Source organism: Quercus lobata, chromosome 11 (assembly GCF_001633185.2).
Source record: "Quercus lobata isolate SW786 chromosome 11, ValleyOak3.0 Primary Assembly, whole genome shotgun sequence".
NCBI classification, from domain to species: domain Eukaryota; kingdom Viridiplantae; phylum Streptophyta; class Magnoliopsida; order Fagales; family Fagaceae; genus Quercus; species Quercus lobata.
This window is the reverse complement of record NC_044914.1, coordinates 22,891,638-22,908,436: the sequence shown is the minus strand read 5'-3', so window position 1 is coordinate 22,908,436 and position 16,799 is coordinate 22,891,638. Positions and strand designations below refer to the sequence as shown.

The 16,799-nt window shown below is 35.9% G+C and overlaps 2 protein-coding genes and 1 long non-coding RNA gene across 6 annotated transcripts in view; all 3 read right to left on the bottom strand.

Annotated features, from left to right (window-relative positions):
- The window catches only part of LOC115968127 (probable DNA helicase MCM9), a 28,767-nt gene extending 25,523 nt beyond the window's left edge, over positions 1-3,244 (bottom strand). For 2 of the 4 annotated variants that reach the window (XR_004086666.1, XM_031087391.1), the window contains exons 1-5: positions 3,019-3,241; positions 2,839-2,941; positions 1,943-2,048; positions 1,699-1,837; positions 628-694 (exon numbers count right to left, since the gene is read on the bottom strand). Coding sequence is in view for 3 of the 4 variants with exons in the window: in XM_031087391.1 (XP_030943251.1) it covers positions 628-694; positions 1,699-1,837; positions 1,943-2,048; positions 2,839-2,941; positions 3,019-3,164 (561 nt within the window). In the remaining variant the exon portion in view is untranslated. Of the gene's footprint in view, positions 1-627; positions 695-1,698; positions 1,838-1,942; positions 2,049-2,838; positions 2,942-3,018 lie in introns of all 4 variants that reach the window. The other 2 variants (XM_031087392.1, XM_031087393.1) reach the window with 2 other exon arrangements.
- A 2,023-nt stretch (positions 3,245-5,267) lies between these two features.
- Positions 5,268-8,728, bottom strand: LOC115968129. The gene is made up of 2 exons (XR_004086667.1): positions 6,582-8,728; positions 5,268-6,035 (listed from the first exon to the last, which is right to left on the bottom strand). It is a non-coding gene; the product is annotated as an uncharacterized LOC115968129 (long non-coding RNA).
- An 832-nt stretch (positions 8,729-9,560) lies between these two features.
- LOC115968128 lies at positions 9,561-11,168 on the bottom strand. The gene is made up of 2 exons (XM_031087394.1): positions 9,967-11,168; positions 9,561-9,653 (listed from the first exon to the last, which is right to left on the bottom strand). Exon 1 carries the CDS (start codon positions 11,024-11,026, stop codon positions 9,995-9,997), a length of 1,032 nt encoding a protein of 343 aa, XP_030943254.1. The 5' UTR covers positions 11,027-11,168; the 3' UTR covers positions 9,561-9,653; positions 9,967-9,994.
- Between the last annotated feature and the right edge of the window lie 5,631 nt (positions 11,169-16,799).

The window sequence follows — 16,799 nt, the reverse complement described above, 5'->3', positions numbered from 1 at the left end:
TTCAGCGTGTCTTATGTGGTTAATTTGGAAGGAACGCAATGCCCGAACTTTTGAGGAAACTGAGAGACTTGTAGATTGTGTGAAGTCTTTGCTGCTTAGGACTTTGTTTGAGTGGTCCCGTATTTGGGGGTTTACACATTGTCATTCTTTGTTTGATTTTCTTAATTCTACTAGTCTTTCTTTTTGATTGGTTTGTATTTTTTTCAGTGCAGTGAATTTACTATCGTAAATCCATTATACTTCTATTATCAATAAATTTGTTATTACCTATCAAAAAAAAGTCTTGTTGCAAAACATAAGAAGGTAAAATATATGATACAAAAAATATATTAAATCCATCAAAATGATAATAAAGTAGAAAAAAATAAAAAGATCTCATGCCTCAATTCATAAAATTCTCATCTTAATGCACATGAAGATCAAGAATGCATCCTAAAATGCAACTGCACTTATAAAAATTTTGCAAATAGCTTAAGCACATACTATAAGTGATACTTTTATCATATTACATAAAAATGTATGAGACCATCCGATTGTTGCTACCACCACTTATGTTGTCTTCAAACTTTTCATATGACACAGTTAAAATAATGTGAGATATAACCAGAAATTGAGTAAAATATATACCAGAGAAGGGCAATATGAAGGTAGCGATATTGAGTTTCTAGCTTCCAGCTCAGGATAAACTAGGAACCTGCAAACATCGTCAACCGTAAGAAGGTAAAAATTAAGTGCGAACTACAATTGGCATAAAACAGGTATCTCCGAGTAGATTATGACAGGAATGCTAGTCTCAAAGATACAGATCAATACCCCTAGGTAAAGAATGTCAGTGACTATAATATGTCATTCAGAAAATTTTGAGGAAATGTGACTGACTGCGTAATTATGGATTTCAAAATTATGCAGTCCATATCTGCTGGAGTTTGAAGTTGTTCAGATTGCTGTAAGGCCCTAGATGTGACATGGCAGTCTCAGAAACTTGGAGGACACTGGCACTTACATGAAATGCACCCAACATGCATCATATGTGCCATGAGCCACAAATAAATTTTTCATTAAGGGAAATGCCTGGTCATGCACAGGATATGGTGGGCTATGCAGGGGATATGGCTGGAACACACAGAGGTTCCAGATTGGAAACAGCTAAATACTCAACAATTTAACAAAATTTTTTTTTTTTTTTGGGCATCTTGATTATGGATTGGACAAAAAAGGAAGACATAGTACAAGCATGCAAGGATGTGAATACTAAAACTTTTTTGCTTTGTTTGGAAAAAACCAACAGATGATGTTAACTTGTTATGTCTGAATATTTGTTCTCTCTTTCAAATATCTTTTTGAAATTCTAAGCTACTTGATTGAAAATTTTGAAATACAAAATGAAAATATACTTGGCAATTTATGAAGATATGTTTATCAGCATATCCCGGAAATGTCATACGATAGTTTCCTTAAATCTACCCTCTTGGCGGATCAGTATCATGTCATTCAGACCTGCTTTATAGCTTAAAGGCAACCCTCCTTCCTTCACAAGGTTTAAGACGAAACTAAGTTGACAAGATAGATTGCACTATTTTTTCTGCATTCCTATTCATAACCACCACAATACACCAAGAAAATTAAGCTACTAAAAATGTAATAGCGCAATACAAATGTACATTGGTGCTTCACAAGTGACCAAATTAAAAACCCTACTTGTGCTTGCATTTCTGGCACATATACCATCTCTCCCCTTCATACATCTTGATCGCTCCAGAACGAATCACCGTCCCTTTAAGGGTGAGAAGAATCCCACGATGCTTCACTCGAACACTTCCAATGCGTGGAAAAGTCTCTAACCAAATCCAAACACATTCACACACAAATCAAACAAACAATTATCCAAGCAAAGAGTTGAAACAAAACCAATATCACAGAGAGAAGAATAGGAAAAAAAAACCAGGGCATTCGAGTGGGGAACCGCTGATGTTTACACGAACATGAATGAATTTCTTCTCAACCACACTTTTGTGACCTTTCAATTTCAAATCCCCCAATACAATTTTCTACATACACAAAGCAAAACACAGCCAAATCAAAGAAATGGAGCTTTCTTTAACGAACTAACTAAAGTAGACACAATAATTTTTTTTTAAAGATATGAAAACAAAATATTAAATTACACTTTTAGCCCTTAAAATTAAGACATGTCACCCATATAAGTCTATTTCTTTTAGTAATATGACTGTTCAGTGCCCAATAAGTATCGTCAATTAAGACACATCACCCATATAAGTGGAGTAATTTTTAGATATTCCCAGAGTACGGAGAATGGTACTCTCTCCTCTCACATTTATGATAGAATCCACTCATTAAATTCATAGTGAGGTCCACCACAAATGTGAGAGGGATTTGGTTTACCTCCAATACTTTTTTAACTGAAATCTCTTTTTATTTTAATGAGAAACTACTACATCACCCATTAACTAAATAAAATGTAGAAATTAAAATCCACTATTATTTGTCATTGTGTGTTTAAAATAAAAGGAGACCTCCAATTAAAAAAATACTGGAGGTAAGCCACACTCACGTGAGAGAAGGGAACCCTATTTCTTCGTATTCCGGCCAAATAAGTTTATCTCTGTTGATAATATGACCGCTAAGTGCTAGATGAGGGTCGTTATTAAAAGATGCCACTCATATAATGCCAAGCGTCATCAGATTATTAACGAAATAGATCAATTCGAAAACGGAATCAAACAATCAAAATGAAAATTTAGAATTGTTTTTGGAAAATTTAGAAATTTTAATGGCCAAAAAGTGTACTTTACTCGAAAAAAGACAAAATGTGCATACATGAGCCCAAATAGCAGCATCGTCGAAGAGGCGCAGGTGATCGGTGGGTTGGGAGAATAGCGATTGCGCAAGCGGCGGGTCGTCGTCCATTAGTTCTGCAAAACTGAGAAACATGGAAATAGAGAGAGGAAAATGAGAAGAATAGAGATGATTGATTGATTGATTGATGATATTACTCACTCGATGTGGAGAGGGTAATGAAGGTTGGGGTCAGGAGAGAGAGCGATGGAGCGGAGCTGGTCGGAGTGGCGGCGAATGAGAAACGCAGCTTCGGCTTTCAGTTGAGAGGGAGAATCGTCCATTTTGTGAAAGGAGGACATCGCCATTTGCTGTGCACACAAAAGAGGAAAGGTAGAAGACGGGTTTGGGCGGGAAGATAAATTGGTCACCAACCTAGACAAAACACTGCTATCCCATACCTTATGGGTCAAGATGATTTTTTTTTTTTTTTTTAATAAAATAAAATTTCAACACAGGTGTAATTTTACAATAAGTCGATAATTATTTTTATTGTCAAAACTAAGATATTAATTGATTTTTTGTTTTATATATGAAACTTTTATTTTCTTTTTTGAGAATTTGGCTTTGGCCTTTTGCCACATTAAACAACAAATGTCATAATTAGATAAAGCACGTGTTATGACGTGCTATGAGTAGGGTAGTTAGAAGGTAGTTACTAGTTAATTCTCTTTGAAAAGGAGAATCGTGAACCAACCAATCATATTGATCAATTTCAATGGATGGGGGATATGTAACCATTGATCCAAAAGTAGATCCCATTTAAGGTTTCCCTATCTTTCACATAAACTGGCACTGATAAAACTTCATATATTATTGAGACAACATTAGCAAAGAAGCATCCTTTGATCCATTTATCATCCATTCATGTGAAGTGTGTCCCATGTTTGTGGATTTGAAGCTAACCTGGGAAGCACTCAAGCGCCAAGACTAGTGTTTCTAAGTAAAAATGGGCACAAGGCCTCCTTGTTCTAGGGTATCTTTACATGAACCTATGATGAGACACTTGGTTTGGACACTACTTCAGTCACACATAAGCTCGGCGTTGAACCAAGCACCATGTTGTTATGTTGATGAAGCAACCAAGTTTGAATTTCTACTCATAAGTGGATCTCCAAATTTAATAGAAATAGAGAAAATCATTAGGGTAGGGTTCATCAAACTTTACCATCACCCAACATACCAACATTGTGCTTGTACATGGGCAAATCAGGTGATGCATGGATTTATAAGACCTGAACATGCCTAACAAGATGATTTCTAGTTGCCAAGCAGCCCAAGCCTACTCAATTGTACATGCAATGTTGTCACATTAGAGGTTCTCTTTTATGTACGACTTCATTGACTACAACCAAATAAGAATGCATCCTCAGGATTCATAGAAAACCCTTTTTCATATGCTAATGGAGGTATTTTATATTTCTATAGAGGCCACCCGTGCACTCCACCATTTATTATTACATTTTCATGATATCATAGAAGAACATGTGGATGATACTGTGGTTAAATTAGTAGTGGCTCAAGGATATTTTTTAGGGGGTCATGGTTTCCTTATTCAAATTTATCTATATTACGTACTAGCAATAAAATGAAAAATAAACTATAGGTTCATTCGACATATTTTTTCGTAATACAATGAACATATTAATTATTGTTAAATGAATTTTAATTATTACTGCTTAAAATACATTTATCTATTAGTTTAGGACAATTACATGTTTACATTGTACTATCAATGTAAGATTTACATTGTAAACAATTATACTATACACATCTGTTTAGAATTAGTGTAAGATTTACATTGTAGATAATTATATTGTACACATTTGCCAAAAATATGTAATATTAATTGTACTATACACATTTGTTTAGAAACAATGTAGATCTTACATTGATAGTAAAATGTAAACTATGAATTTTCTTTTAGTTAATTTCAAATATTTTTTAAAATCTAAATGGGCTTTTTTTTTTTTTAAGATTTAAGACGAAAAAAAGTTTACTTTTGTTGTTAGGCTTATTATCTCCCCCCCCCCCCCATTTAGATAAAATTGGTCCGTTGTTGCCCTTCTTTTTGTTTAAAAATATCAAAATATTGTTAACATGATCATATTTAAGCTTATTTCAAGTGGGTTCCAAAAAAAAAAGAAAAAAAAAGAAAAAGAAAGTCCCTTCATAGAACTTCTCTCTTTACCAGCCTTGAACCTTTTCGCTTAATGAAGATAATTTTAGCACTTTCCAACTCTGCAAAGAGGGCTTGGCCCTTATATATATAATCGTGAGGGCTGGGACTTGTACAATATGAATAAGCATTAAGCAACATTTCAGAATCATTCTTTGATGGAAGCCAAGTGCATGAAGAAAATCTGCAATGGCTTCCTTTCTGGAAAAAAAAAAGATATAAATTAGGTCGGAGAAAAACGTCACATGTATAAATGACTGTACACAACATGCATGCAGTAATCTACCACATGCTTACAATTACAGTACTTACCGGCTGAGTTCCCCATAAATCACTCCTCTTCAAATCATGGGCCATATTTTCTTTTTACATTTACCCCCAATCAACTAGTAAAAAATGTGTGTGCTTGAGAATTCTCTACACCACGGGTGATCCAGTCACAATAGAATTTGTTGAAGAGTAAAATTCAACTATCCTAGAAACACATCTCTAGAGCATTAACCCAAAATGATTATACCTATTTTCATAATGGCTCTGCTTAATGTGTAAGAGACTATATGGATGATCGCATCTCCCTGATGTCCAAGCCATGATCATCATCATTGTCATCATTGTAATAACCTCTACGGTTCATGGTTGGCTGTTTCAATCTCTCAAATATTTCATCAAGTGATTCAGACGAGGAAACACGGTCGATTTTGGTTTCTTGACCCTGGCGTAAAGGAATGAATCTCTTGGCAACAATGTTAAACTTCAAGTTTTGAAAACCAGTCTTCATGGCTTCCCACTTTAAGGCAAATCTAGATGATGATCCTGCTGTTACATTTTGAAGATTGCTTGAATCAGCTGTTGAGGAGGTTACATTTTTCTCAACCAAATCCATATTGTTGATGGCTTCTCTGCTTGTGTCAATTAGGGCCTCTTCTTTTAAAGATTGTAATTGACCTCTCTTTCCATCCTCCATCACTTTCGTTGATTTCAATTCAGTGCCAACCTTCTCCTGTAACCAATTTCAAATATTCATTATGAGAATATAGAGGAAAAAATATACAAATTTGCAAGAGCTATGTCAAAATATCCATGTTGGCAGTATAAACATAAGGATGCATGAATATCATCATTCATTGGAATGCTTTGTTAAAAGCAATGATGAAACAGAAGTGCTTTCTGATGATTTTACAAACCACGCTATTGCTCCCAGGTTCAATGTCAATGGTAACATTGTTGAAATTCCTTGCTAATGGAATAACATGCTCACCAACTTTGTGTCCTTGCTCAAGCCCAGACCGTTCTAAGTATGGAACAAATTTAATTATTATAAGACTCAACTAACAGTTAACAACTTTCGTTTTCACTCAAAGCTGATATATTTGAACAATTCTAATGTTTTTTTCAAAAATTCTTCTTCTTTTCTTTTTATATAAGTAATATTTCTTTTGCAAGACTGCAGCTAATAATGTTCCCCCAGATTTTCGTAACACCTTTGAGTGTTTTTCAATTAAGCAAACAATATATGAACCACTTCAGTATGTCATAATTTGCTCACCTTTTTTCAGAATAATTACTCCTGACTAATCAAATGCATCCATATCATCTGATTCATTTTGAAACTTGAATATCTTCCAATTACCAAATTATTCAATCACCCGATGAAAAAACCTGCTTGCAATTAAGATGGTATATATAACCATAATTAGGGGATAGATTTTGTTGAATCCTTTTCCAAAGAAAGGGACGGCATCATATATATTTCCCATTTTCTGTGCAGAAATAAAAAAATTTATCACACTTTGAGTAAAGTAATGAAATCTGGAGAGAGAAAAAAGAGGGGAGAGGGGGGGGAGTTCATAAGAATGCAGTGTTTCTGCATAAAGTTCAAAGCGATTTGTCACCTTTTGTGGCTATCCTAATGTTCACAAACCAATACATATAGCATCCATTAAGTTTAGAAACAGGTATAATGTAATCTAAACTAGGGAAAGCTAAACCAAAATTCTTTTGGCTATATTTTTATGCTGAGAACTGTTTGTAAGAAGTGTTTACCAAACCGTATATTGCTCTATTGCTTATTTTCACAAAGCTGTAATGTCCTAGTAAAAAACAATTATAAAAAACCCTCCCACAATGCTGAAGGATAACTCACAAAAATAAACATTGATAAAGTGATTCTTAAAATAAAAATAAAAATAAAACAAGGTAGACATTGATAAATTGAAATAGTTAAACTAAATCATTGAAATATTGAAACAGGGCCTACTAATTAGAAGATCAACCTAAACAATTTCCTTTTGTGAGTTAATAACCATTCCCAACAATATAATTATCATTTGAATTTAACACCATGAAAAGTATATGTATACCAGAATTTTACATAAAACTAGAGGGAAAACAGATTGCAATGGTTTAGCTGGTAATATGAAACCAACCAATGAGAAAAGTCTATTCATTTTATTTCAAATGTTTTATCAGGTTTTGCCCACTTTGTCCCAAAAAGTTTGACTTGCATATGGATTTTTTTTTTTTTTAATTGTTCTAGTGGAATGACTAGATGCCAATAGAAGATCTGATTCCTTCCCATCAATACTTTCAGATCAAATGGAAGGATTTTCTGACTTGACTGCAAGTCAGGGATCTCTCTAATCCTGTAAGTGATATTTCAATATAGATATTTTAGAGATGTAACAACACCTTAACTCACTAGTTAATTGGAGCATCCATTTTACTTGAAAAATTAAGGATGAATTATAATCCGGAAAAAGATTTCTTATGGGGTGGTAACTTAACACATTAAGATTAGTAAGTCCAGATTTTTCTATCCGTTAAATAGTACATGGAGATGGTGTTTACTATCTTCTCTATGATTCATTTTGGTTTCTGTTGTTAATCAAAGACATGTAAAATATTTAAGATTATTCTGTTCTTATAATGCTCCAAGCAACAAGAATAAAGGTGCTTATTTTTGCTTTCTGAACAAGATGTTTTACTTTCATTTTTCCCATTGTCCAGCTGATATTGCCTTTAAAAACATCTAAGTGAAATTTCTCATATATTCTCTGTGTACCATGCCCTAGCCATTTTCTTTTATAATAAAGTTCTTATTACTTGTAGGGTAAACTATTATAGTAAGTAGTGTTAAGACAAAATTTGCAATGATCTTTTCTTGAAATCACTCTAAGTTGCACCAGTGGCATCACTTTAGAGCACTATTTACTTCTGTTCCAGACAAATTCTAGTTGAATTTTTTTCCACTCATTTGTTCAGCCTTATAACTGGCTTTCACAATCTACAAGAGTGTAAAGAAACCAGCATGCCACATGCATAGCACATTATGTCATTTTACAATCTGATATTTGATAAATACCTCTAGATAAACTAGACAACATGAGAGTTTCTGGACAGCAAAGCTGGAACTGGTGGACATGCTTACAGAGGATGGATCTCAGAACCAAGATAATTATAAAAAAAAAAAATTTTAAAAACCCCTGCTACATATAAGATAATATATACTGTGAGGGAAAGAAGTTTAAAAACAAACACATATAAGAAGTACATCTGAAAGTCACAATACTTATGGAATCAAAGGAACCTCAAAAACTACCATATCCTCTATGATTATCATATTTTAACCCTTATGTCAATCACTTGACTTGTTAAAGAAATGATTATAAAACTAGGAAGTAATAAAAGGAAAGGTTGTACCTGGTGCCAAAAAGCTCCCACTTTTTGCAAGGTTTAGGAGAATTCATGATAGGCAGCCTTACCCCCAATTTGTTTTGGAGAGGCTGAATCCTAGACTCAAACCCACACCTATCGCTTTTGGTGGAAGACACATGCCATTGCACCAAGACCCAACCTCTAGGAAGTAATATAAGGAGGAGCAACATAATTCCCATCTAGAATCGGAGTATAACTAGCCATATTTGATTATGCACACTACAAAGATTGAAAAACCACATGTATCAATGCAAAACCAACTCCTCTTTTGCTTTTGGTGGAAGACACATGCCATTGCACTAAGACCCAACCTCTAGGAAGTAATATAAGGAGGGGCAACATAATTCCCATCTAGAATCGGAATATAACTAGCCATATTTGATTATGCACACTACAAAGATTGAAAAACCAAATATATCAATGCAAAACCAACTCCTCTATCTTCAAGATTTATATCATAAATTTTATTTATAATAATTATGGAGGACTGATAAATGAAAAGATTATATTTAATATTTTAAAATGACTAGCCATATGTGAGTTATGCATACTGTAGCAGAGAAAGACCTGTTCAAAGATAGTTTTTTCATCACCATAAAGACGAATGAGATTGAGAAAGTTGTATGAAATTGGAGGTGCATATCGCGCAACCATCCTGGCAGAAATGTGAAAGTGAGATCTAATGACCAATTCCTTTTAAAGAGAATGTTTATAAAATAAAAACCATTAAGTGGTGAAAAAACATATTATGGAGATAAAATAACAAAACTTACGAGCATATCATAAGCAAGCTGACCGAGATTGTTTAACTTGGTGTCAGTGAGTAAAACATCAGCATTCCAATTTTGAACAAGGAATAATATGTGCATATGCACATATACATCAGAGGAACGAAAGCAGCTACCTGCAAAAACAATCCTAGAATTAAACCATTATGACACAAGAAAACTTCAGAATAGGAAACAACCCCCGTGAAATGCAATGATGATCTTTATATACTCCAAACAAAGAGGAGTATATACTCCAAACAAATGATGATCAAGTCTGAGCAACACATACTCCCAAGAGCTAAATTCTCATTCAACAATGCGAACATATAAAGACTTAAGTCTCAATTTACAATTTAGTCACAACATAATCTAAATAATTATAGCAAGCAAATTCGTTAAGAAGCTGCTAAATTCAAAATGACTCAACTTCCACTCCATTATCCTTACAATTCAAGTCATTCCGACCATTCTTGATTTAGAATTCGTAACTTCCATCTTCTTGCAAATTCATGTCATAAACATCATCAGACTGTGAATCTCTCAACCCTAACAAACCATTACCCTTAACATTCCGTCTAATGGGGCCCTTTTCTCTATGTTTTCTATCAAAACCAATATCATAAACATCATCAGACTGTGAATCTCTCAACCCTAACGAGCCATTACCCCGAACATTCCGTCTAATGGGGCCCTTTCCTCTCTGTTTTCTATCAAAACCAGCTTTCCCTGACTCCAACCCACCGGAACCAATGGGGCCCTTTCCTCTCTGTTCTCTATCAAAACCAGCTTCCCTTGACTCCAATCCACTGGAACCATTCGAACCCACATCCTGAAACCTATTCCTATTCACATTCTTCCTCAATTTCCCATTACTTCTCTTCCCATTTTGCCTATTCACACCCGATAATTCCAAACTATCTTTCCGATACGAACTCTCCGAGTCCAATAAATTCTGACCCTTCTCCTCCTTTAATTCATCCAACCCACCATTTCTTTGATAGGGTTTGATACTATGAACAACCCCTTTAGGGAAAAATCTAGCTGAGGGTAACTCATCCACAGTCTGAAACAACTGAGGCCCATCTCTCTGAGTCCACAAATCGAACCCACCAGGCCTTTGGAACCTATCAGCCAAGACTTTCACTTGTTCGTCAGCGCCAACGGAGAGCAAGTTAGGGGCTCTCTCGACAACCTCCCAAGGCCTCTCGAGCTCTGACACAGCAGCCTTGAGCTCTGCTCGCTTTCGCATCTCGTAAATATTGCGCTCGCGAGCGAGGCGAGCCTTGAGGAGCTGGCTGGCTTTCTTTGCCTGCATTCGCTTCCATTGCCACTTTGATACGCCACCTGGGTAGGTTCTGGGACCCCCTCCCATACGAATAATGGTCGTTTTGGGTGTGATGGGTTGGGAGTAGAGTGAAGAGTTATGGGGTTTTGGGTGGAGGAACAACTTGGTTGGAGTTGGACCTGTCAAAGAATTTGAGAGTGTTTGGATTTGAAGGATTGACATTTTTCTTCTTAAACCAAAGCAAAAAAAGAAGAAGAAAAAATTGCTGTTACTCTATTCTATGACCATGACTATGAATGGCTTAGGAGTCGGGAGTGAAAGCAAAGAAGAGAAAGATAGTGGAGTTTGTGGCTTGGTTTGTGTGAAGTGTGAACATCGGTATCTACAGACTAATGCTGTCCTGGGCCATTTCTAGCTAATGGGTTTGGGCCTACTTGTAACAAAGGAATTTGGGCTTGTGAACTGGCGTAACGTGTTGAGTTCCATTTCCAACACTATTTAATACATAAGGGTCGTCTCGTCTATTAAAAAATGCCAATGCTACTTATAATGCAAAGTGTCATCATCAGATTATTAACGAAATGGATCAATATGAAAACGAAATCAAACATTCAAAATGAAAATTTTAGATTTTTTTTTTTTTTTGAGAATGGAAAATTTAGAAATTTTTAATGGGCAAAAGTGTACTTTACTCGAAGAAAAACAAAAAAATGTGCATACATGAGCCCAAATAGTAGCATCGTCGAAGAGGCGCAGGTGATCGGTTGGTTGGGAGAATAGCGATTGCGCAAGCGGCGGGTCGTCGTCCATTAGCTCTGCAAAACTTGAGAGAGAAAGAGAGAGAGAGAGAGAGAAGAAAATAGAGAGGAAAATGAGAAGAATAGAGATGATTGACATTACTCGATGTGGAGACGGTAATGAAGGTTAGGGTCAGGAGAGAGAGCGATGGAGCGGAGCTGGTCGGAGTGGCGGCGAATGAGAAACGCAGCTTCGGCTTTCAGTTGAGAGAGAGAGAGAGAGGTGGAGGATAGTTGAATGGTGGAGAGAGAAACAAATAAAAAATGGTTTTCAAAGTTTTGTTGTGGAACAAAAATCTCAACAAATGTATGGATGTTTGTTCAAAAATTATTTTGGTGTACCATTTGGGGAGCATGTTGCAAAAGTGTTTTAACTAAGTTTTTTTTTAGGAAAATTAAGAGCCCGTTTGGTAGAGGAGTTTGATTAATATTATTTAAAATGATGTGGAAATGTGATTTAAAAAGTGTTGTAAAAAATACGTAAATATAGTATTCGTAAAGAGAAAACTGTGTCTGGTAATGTGTTTCAAATAGATATTTTGGTGTTTAGAAATATGAAGTTATGTGTTTGGTATGTGTGTTTTTTTTTTTTAAAAAAAACTACCACCGATACTGTTTTGGTTTGATTACACCGCTAGTATTCACCCCTAACAAGCTGCCATGGTTTGCTAGGTAATCCATGAGTATTCACCCCTAATAAGCTAAGCAGTTTATACTCATGCCAAATGTTGAGTCATTTCTATGAGAAATGGTACCTTGTCCACCGTCCTAATAGAGTTGTATCCTCAACAAAAATAACATTTTACTAGAATATTATATGTAATTAACAAATATTGCTATCACTTATTTCGACCAAAATAGGGTCTTTGAAATGCAATACAAAACGAATTGGGACCTATCAACACCTCAACTACAAACACAACCTGCTTGGTTCTCAACAGGATCCACCAATAGTGCTAATTAGGGATAAATTATTTTGATTTGGCTTAAAAAATAACATGGGCATAAGTCAATTAAGCTAAAAAACATTGATTTTTTTGGCTATGACGTAACCAAGTTAATACCCGGATACACATTTTTCTCTAAATCACTTATATTGTAGCTATTTTCACCTTTTCAAGATTTGGGTGCTTGCAATTAATCTTTCCAAGAATTTAGTTTGGAGGCCCTTAAAATGGAATGCACTACCTTTCAATTTTTAGCATTTTTGTTTTTTCTCTGGGTTCTATGTTTACTGATTCAACTAAACAAAAGTGCAAGTTTGTAACTTTGTGCCGAAAACTAAAATTGTACAGAAATTGTGCATTAAAAGATAAGTCACAAGTTTTTTTTATACAATAATAAGTCAGTAACACAGACTGTTCTTAACTAGAGAAGGTAATAAACATAACAAACCACCAAATAGTACGATCATTGACATACATGTTCAAATATAATAACATAATTGTTCCTTATCACAATACAATGTGCCCCCACTAAACCATACAAGCAACTCAACAAAAAATGGTGATAGTGGTCATTAGCTTAGTAAACATTAACTACTGAAACAGGAAACTCCACAAAAGCAGCCATTCACTTCCTCCCCTTCCTTCACCAACTCTCCTAGAGTAAACTAGTCACTAAATCCATCTAGCCCCATCGTCTTTCCTGCTTCATCATGATGAAAGCAGCCATGCTTTCGAGCTTATGGAGTTCGTTAAGGACCTTGAATAGGGTGAGGTCATCAACATTGTCAGTAGTGTTCAGAATTGTCATGGCCTTGTCCATTGAGAAAGGATCACGCATTGGCGCAGATTCTATAGTTTTTCGGCTTTCGCTTTCTTTATCACTACGCCTTTTCCTTGACATCTCCATGAACTCCATGATAGCATCAGTGACTCTGTCAATGGACCCTCATTTCCTTTTCTTCATTGTTGATATGTCAAAGTGAGCTAGCTACTTTCCTTTTGGGTTATTGCATTGTCCCATATCTGTGGAGGGGGGGGGGGGGGGGCAGGGACTATCAGGTTCAACACTAACGTGTACTCCCTGTGTGAGGAAAGCAGCATCCAATTCTCGCTCTTCATCACTGTTAAAGGCTGGTTGGGCAGAGGATATTTGTAAAAATCCGATTGTCGTGCCTGTGTTGAAAAGCTGTCCTAGCAACTTATAGTGGTCTATCCCCTTTTTAAGAAAATCTTTGCATCTAGGGTTTAATTAGAAAAAGACAAGATGTGGTATACATGGGATTAGAGACACTGGTATATATGGGATTGTTTACATGTTTACGGAATGAATGGCATGGAAATTAATTAAATGTATAACACTCACCGCCATTGTGTGTGCCCAAGCCTTGTCACTACCTGTGACGGTGTTAGTAACAGGATCCCATCCCATTTCAGTTCGACCAATTAGTTGGGCAAACGTATGGTATCTCTGCTTTAACCATTGATATTTTTGGGTTAATTGCTGTTTGCAATAGTGTTTTCTGATTTGTTAGTTAAACTCATCTTGGATAACTGTCCAAAAGTTTTTCTTGAATTGCCCAGAAGGCATGTTCCCATTGGCTTCTTCTTCCACCAACACCAACACATCAATGAAGTGTTTTTTTACTGGTGCAGGCCATAACTTAAAATTCTCAGCGTCGGATGGGTCTGCCATTTAATAAGACATACACACTTAAGCCATAAACATCCACTAACATGGATAGTAGGCATGACAGACTGTACATGGTTGCCTAGTAAATTCAGGTTTCTATTTTCCTAATTAGTTTTATGATTTCTCAACTTGAATCTAACCCTAAACCTTAAACTAGTAACTGCACAATAGTAAAATGGTCGTTTGAACAAAAAACTCTACCAAACAAGTTGTAGCGTTATGTATAAAAGAAAGTGATACATCTAAAGCAACACAGAGTCAAGATTAACTTAAAGCAGTTATTATAGGTATATTTTGAAGACATTCTTTTGCAGACAAGTTACATACAGCATAGGAAAAAAAAACCAAATATAGAATCACAATTATAAATTATTTGCAAGGAATCAATTAACCAGTTTAGACCTTTATTAGATTTAGGAAGCCCATTTCACAAATTATACATATATGAACAGTTAGAAGGGCATGGAGGAAAAACATGTCCAACATCAAGAGCAACAAACAACAATCAACAGCAGCCAAGAACAAATTTCAGTAACGGCAAACATGAACTTTGAATTTAACACAAACATTAAACACTTACATTAGGTGCAAGAATTACGTTGGAGGAGGATGATGAAAATGGTGGAATGATTGAGGAGGACGAAGCAATGTCTGCAAGTTCCATATGTAATGCCAGACATGATTTAAAGGGCAATTAAGGTGATTTGAGATAAAGCCTATTATGGGTTTGACAAAATCCAATAATAAACAATGCTTAAGGGTATGGTTGGGCTGTGGGAGTAACTATGGTAGGTGGGGAGGTTGAAAGGTCGTACGATTTGGGGAGATGTTTGTGGTGAATTTAGGGCTTTGATTTTGGGAGATCTGCTCAACGATTATGAAGGAGATGATGGCCGTTGGGATGAGTTATGGTGGATTGGGTGGGTGTGTGAGATTAATGGAAGGTGTGTGAGTTATGAAGATGCAACATGGCTGTGCGAAAGGGACATGAGAAAAGCTTACAGAATTCCTTGCTACACAGACGCGTGGGAGAGACATTGCTGAGAGGCCACACTGCACTGACGTGTAAGAGAGAAGAGACCATCTGCTTATACGCGTGGGAGAGCACAGTGAATTTATGTCAGGTGGGCCCAGAGTGTTGGACTCTCATGTGAAACACAAACTCAAACAACACTTGAACACTAAACTCAAACAACAATAGTTAAGAATCACTTACCAAACACATATTTCAGCATGAGGCCCACCTATTTGGGTGTTTAAACAGCAGGAAAGGATCACCTCCAGTTTCCTCCCATTTTAAAATAGGTGAGTGACATGTAAAAATAATGATCCAACGGTTAGGAAATTAGCAATTTTTGTTTTCAAAAATAGAAGTAAAAGCAAACTTTTTTTGAGATAGAAGTGCAGGAAGAAGGCATGGCAAAACTTCAGGCCGCACGTGGAGGGCCGTGAGGCAGAAGATGGACGCCGGCTTCTTGGGTTTTACACATCGGAGGCCGAAGAAGAGATCCGTGGCGTTGGTTTCATGAACCAGTGGCGGCGTGTGTCTCCTAAAATGGAGATCGAACTCTTGGGTTTTGCAAATCGGAAGCCAAAGAAGAGATTTGCAACGTCGGTTTCGCGAAAGGACGGAGAAACACTAGCAGATCTGAAGGGAGGCTCGAACTGACGGTGTGACGGCTGTGGCTTCTTCTTCTTTGTTTGTACAGTAGCTTGGTAAACTCAAGTGACAGAGACAGGGGAAAAGAAGAGAGAGAAAGAAGGAAAGATAATGCTATGAAAATTGTATTGGAGACGTTAGGTGGTTTGTTTTGTGCCTTTGGATAATTTTTCTAACACGTGTGTTGCATCCGGATAAAAACTGGAGGAAACGGGAAAAAATTGAACTGAAGGGGATCCTATCCCTTAAACAGCAAACAACATTGCTGAAGATGGGGTACCAAACGGGCCCTAAGTTTAGCTACATTTCAGCTTATCAAATTTTGGGTAAAAAAAAGAGTTGATTTTATGTGCCTCTACTAATGCCTAAGGAATCATCACCAAATTCCTAAGGAATCATCACCAAATTATCATCTCTTTTATAGTTTTTGGTTGTGTTTACCCTAACGCCATAACGAGATATGTCTAGTACCATGTTTTAAATTTTAATAATACCTGAACATATCAGTATGTGTTTTTATTTTCCAATTTGCAAGTTGCCGTTAACAAGAATTACATCAATATGGATGAGTACCATGTCACCACTAAGCTCCAAGCAAGTATTTTATACATCTATATACACTTAATCGATCTTTTAAATATATGCATACATTGTTGCACTACTAGATACAACCGTGCACAAAAGTACATACTCTTTTATATATATAGGAGTACATACCTTATTATTTTGCTAGGTCATTTGCCAAATTAAAACATTTAGGTACACCACATTGGGTCTAAAAACCGATTGGTGTTTTGGTCTGATAATAAAAAATATAATTATTAGAAACAGACAACATAGGAGGAAACTCTTAAAAAAAAATAATTAAAAAGGGTCTAAACTAACTTAATAATTATAAGAA

What these genes read in the sequence shown, in the direction of transcription:
- LOC115968128 (XM_031087394.1), bottom strand. Translation starts at nt 11,026, where the DNA reads ATGTCAATCCTTCAAATCCAAACACTCTCAAATTCTTTGACAGGTCCA.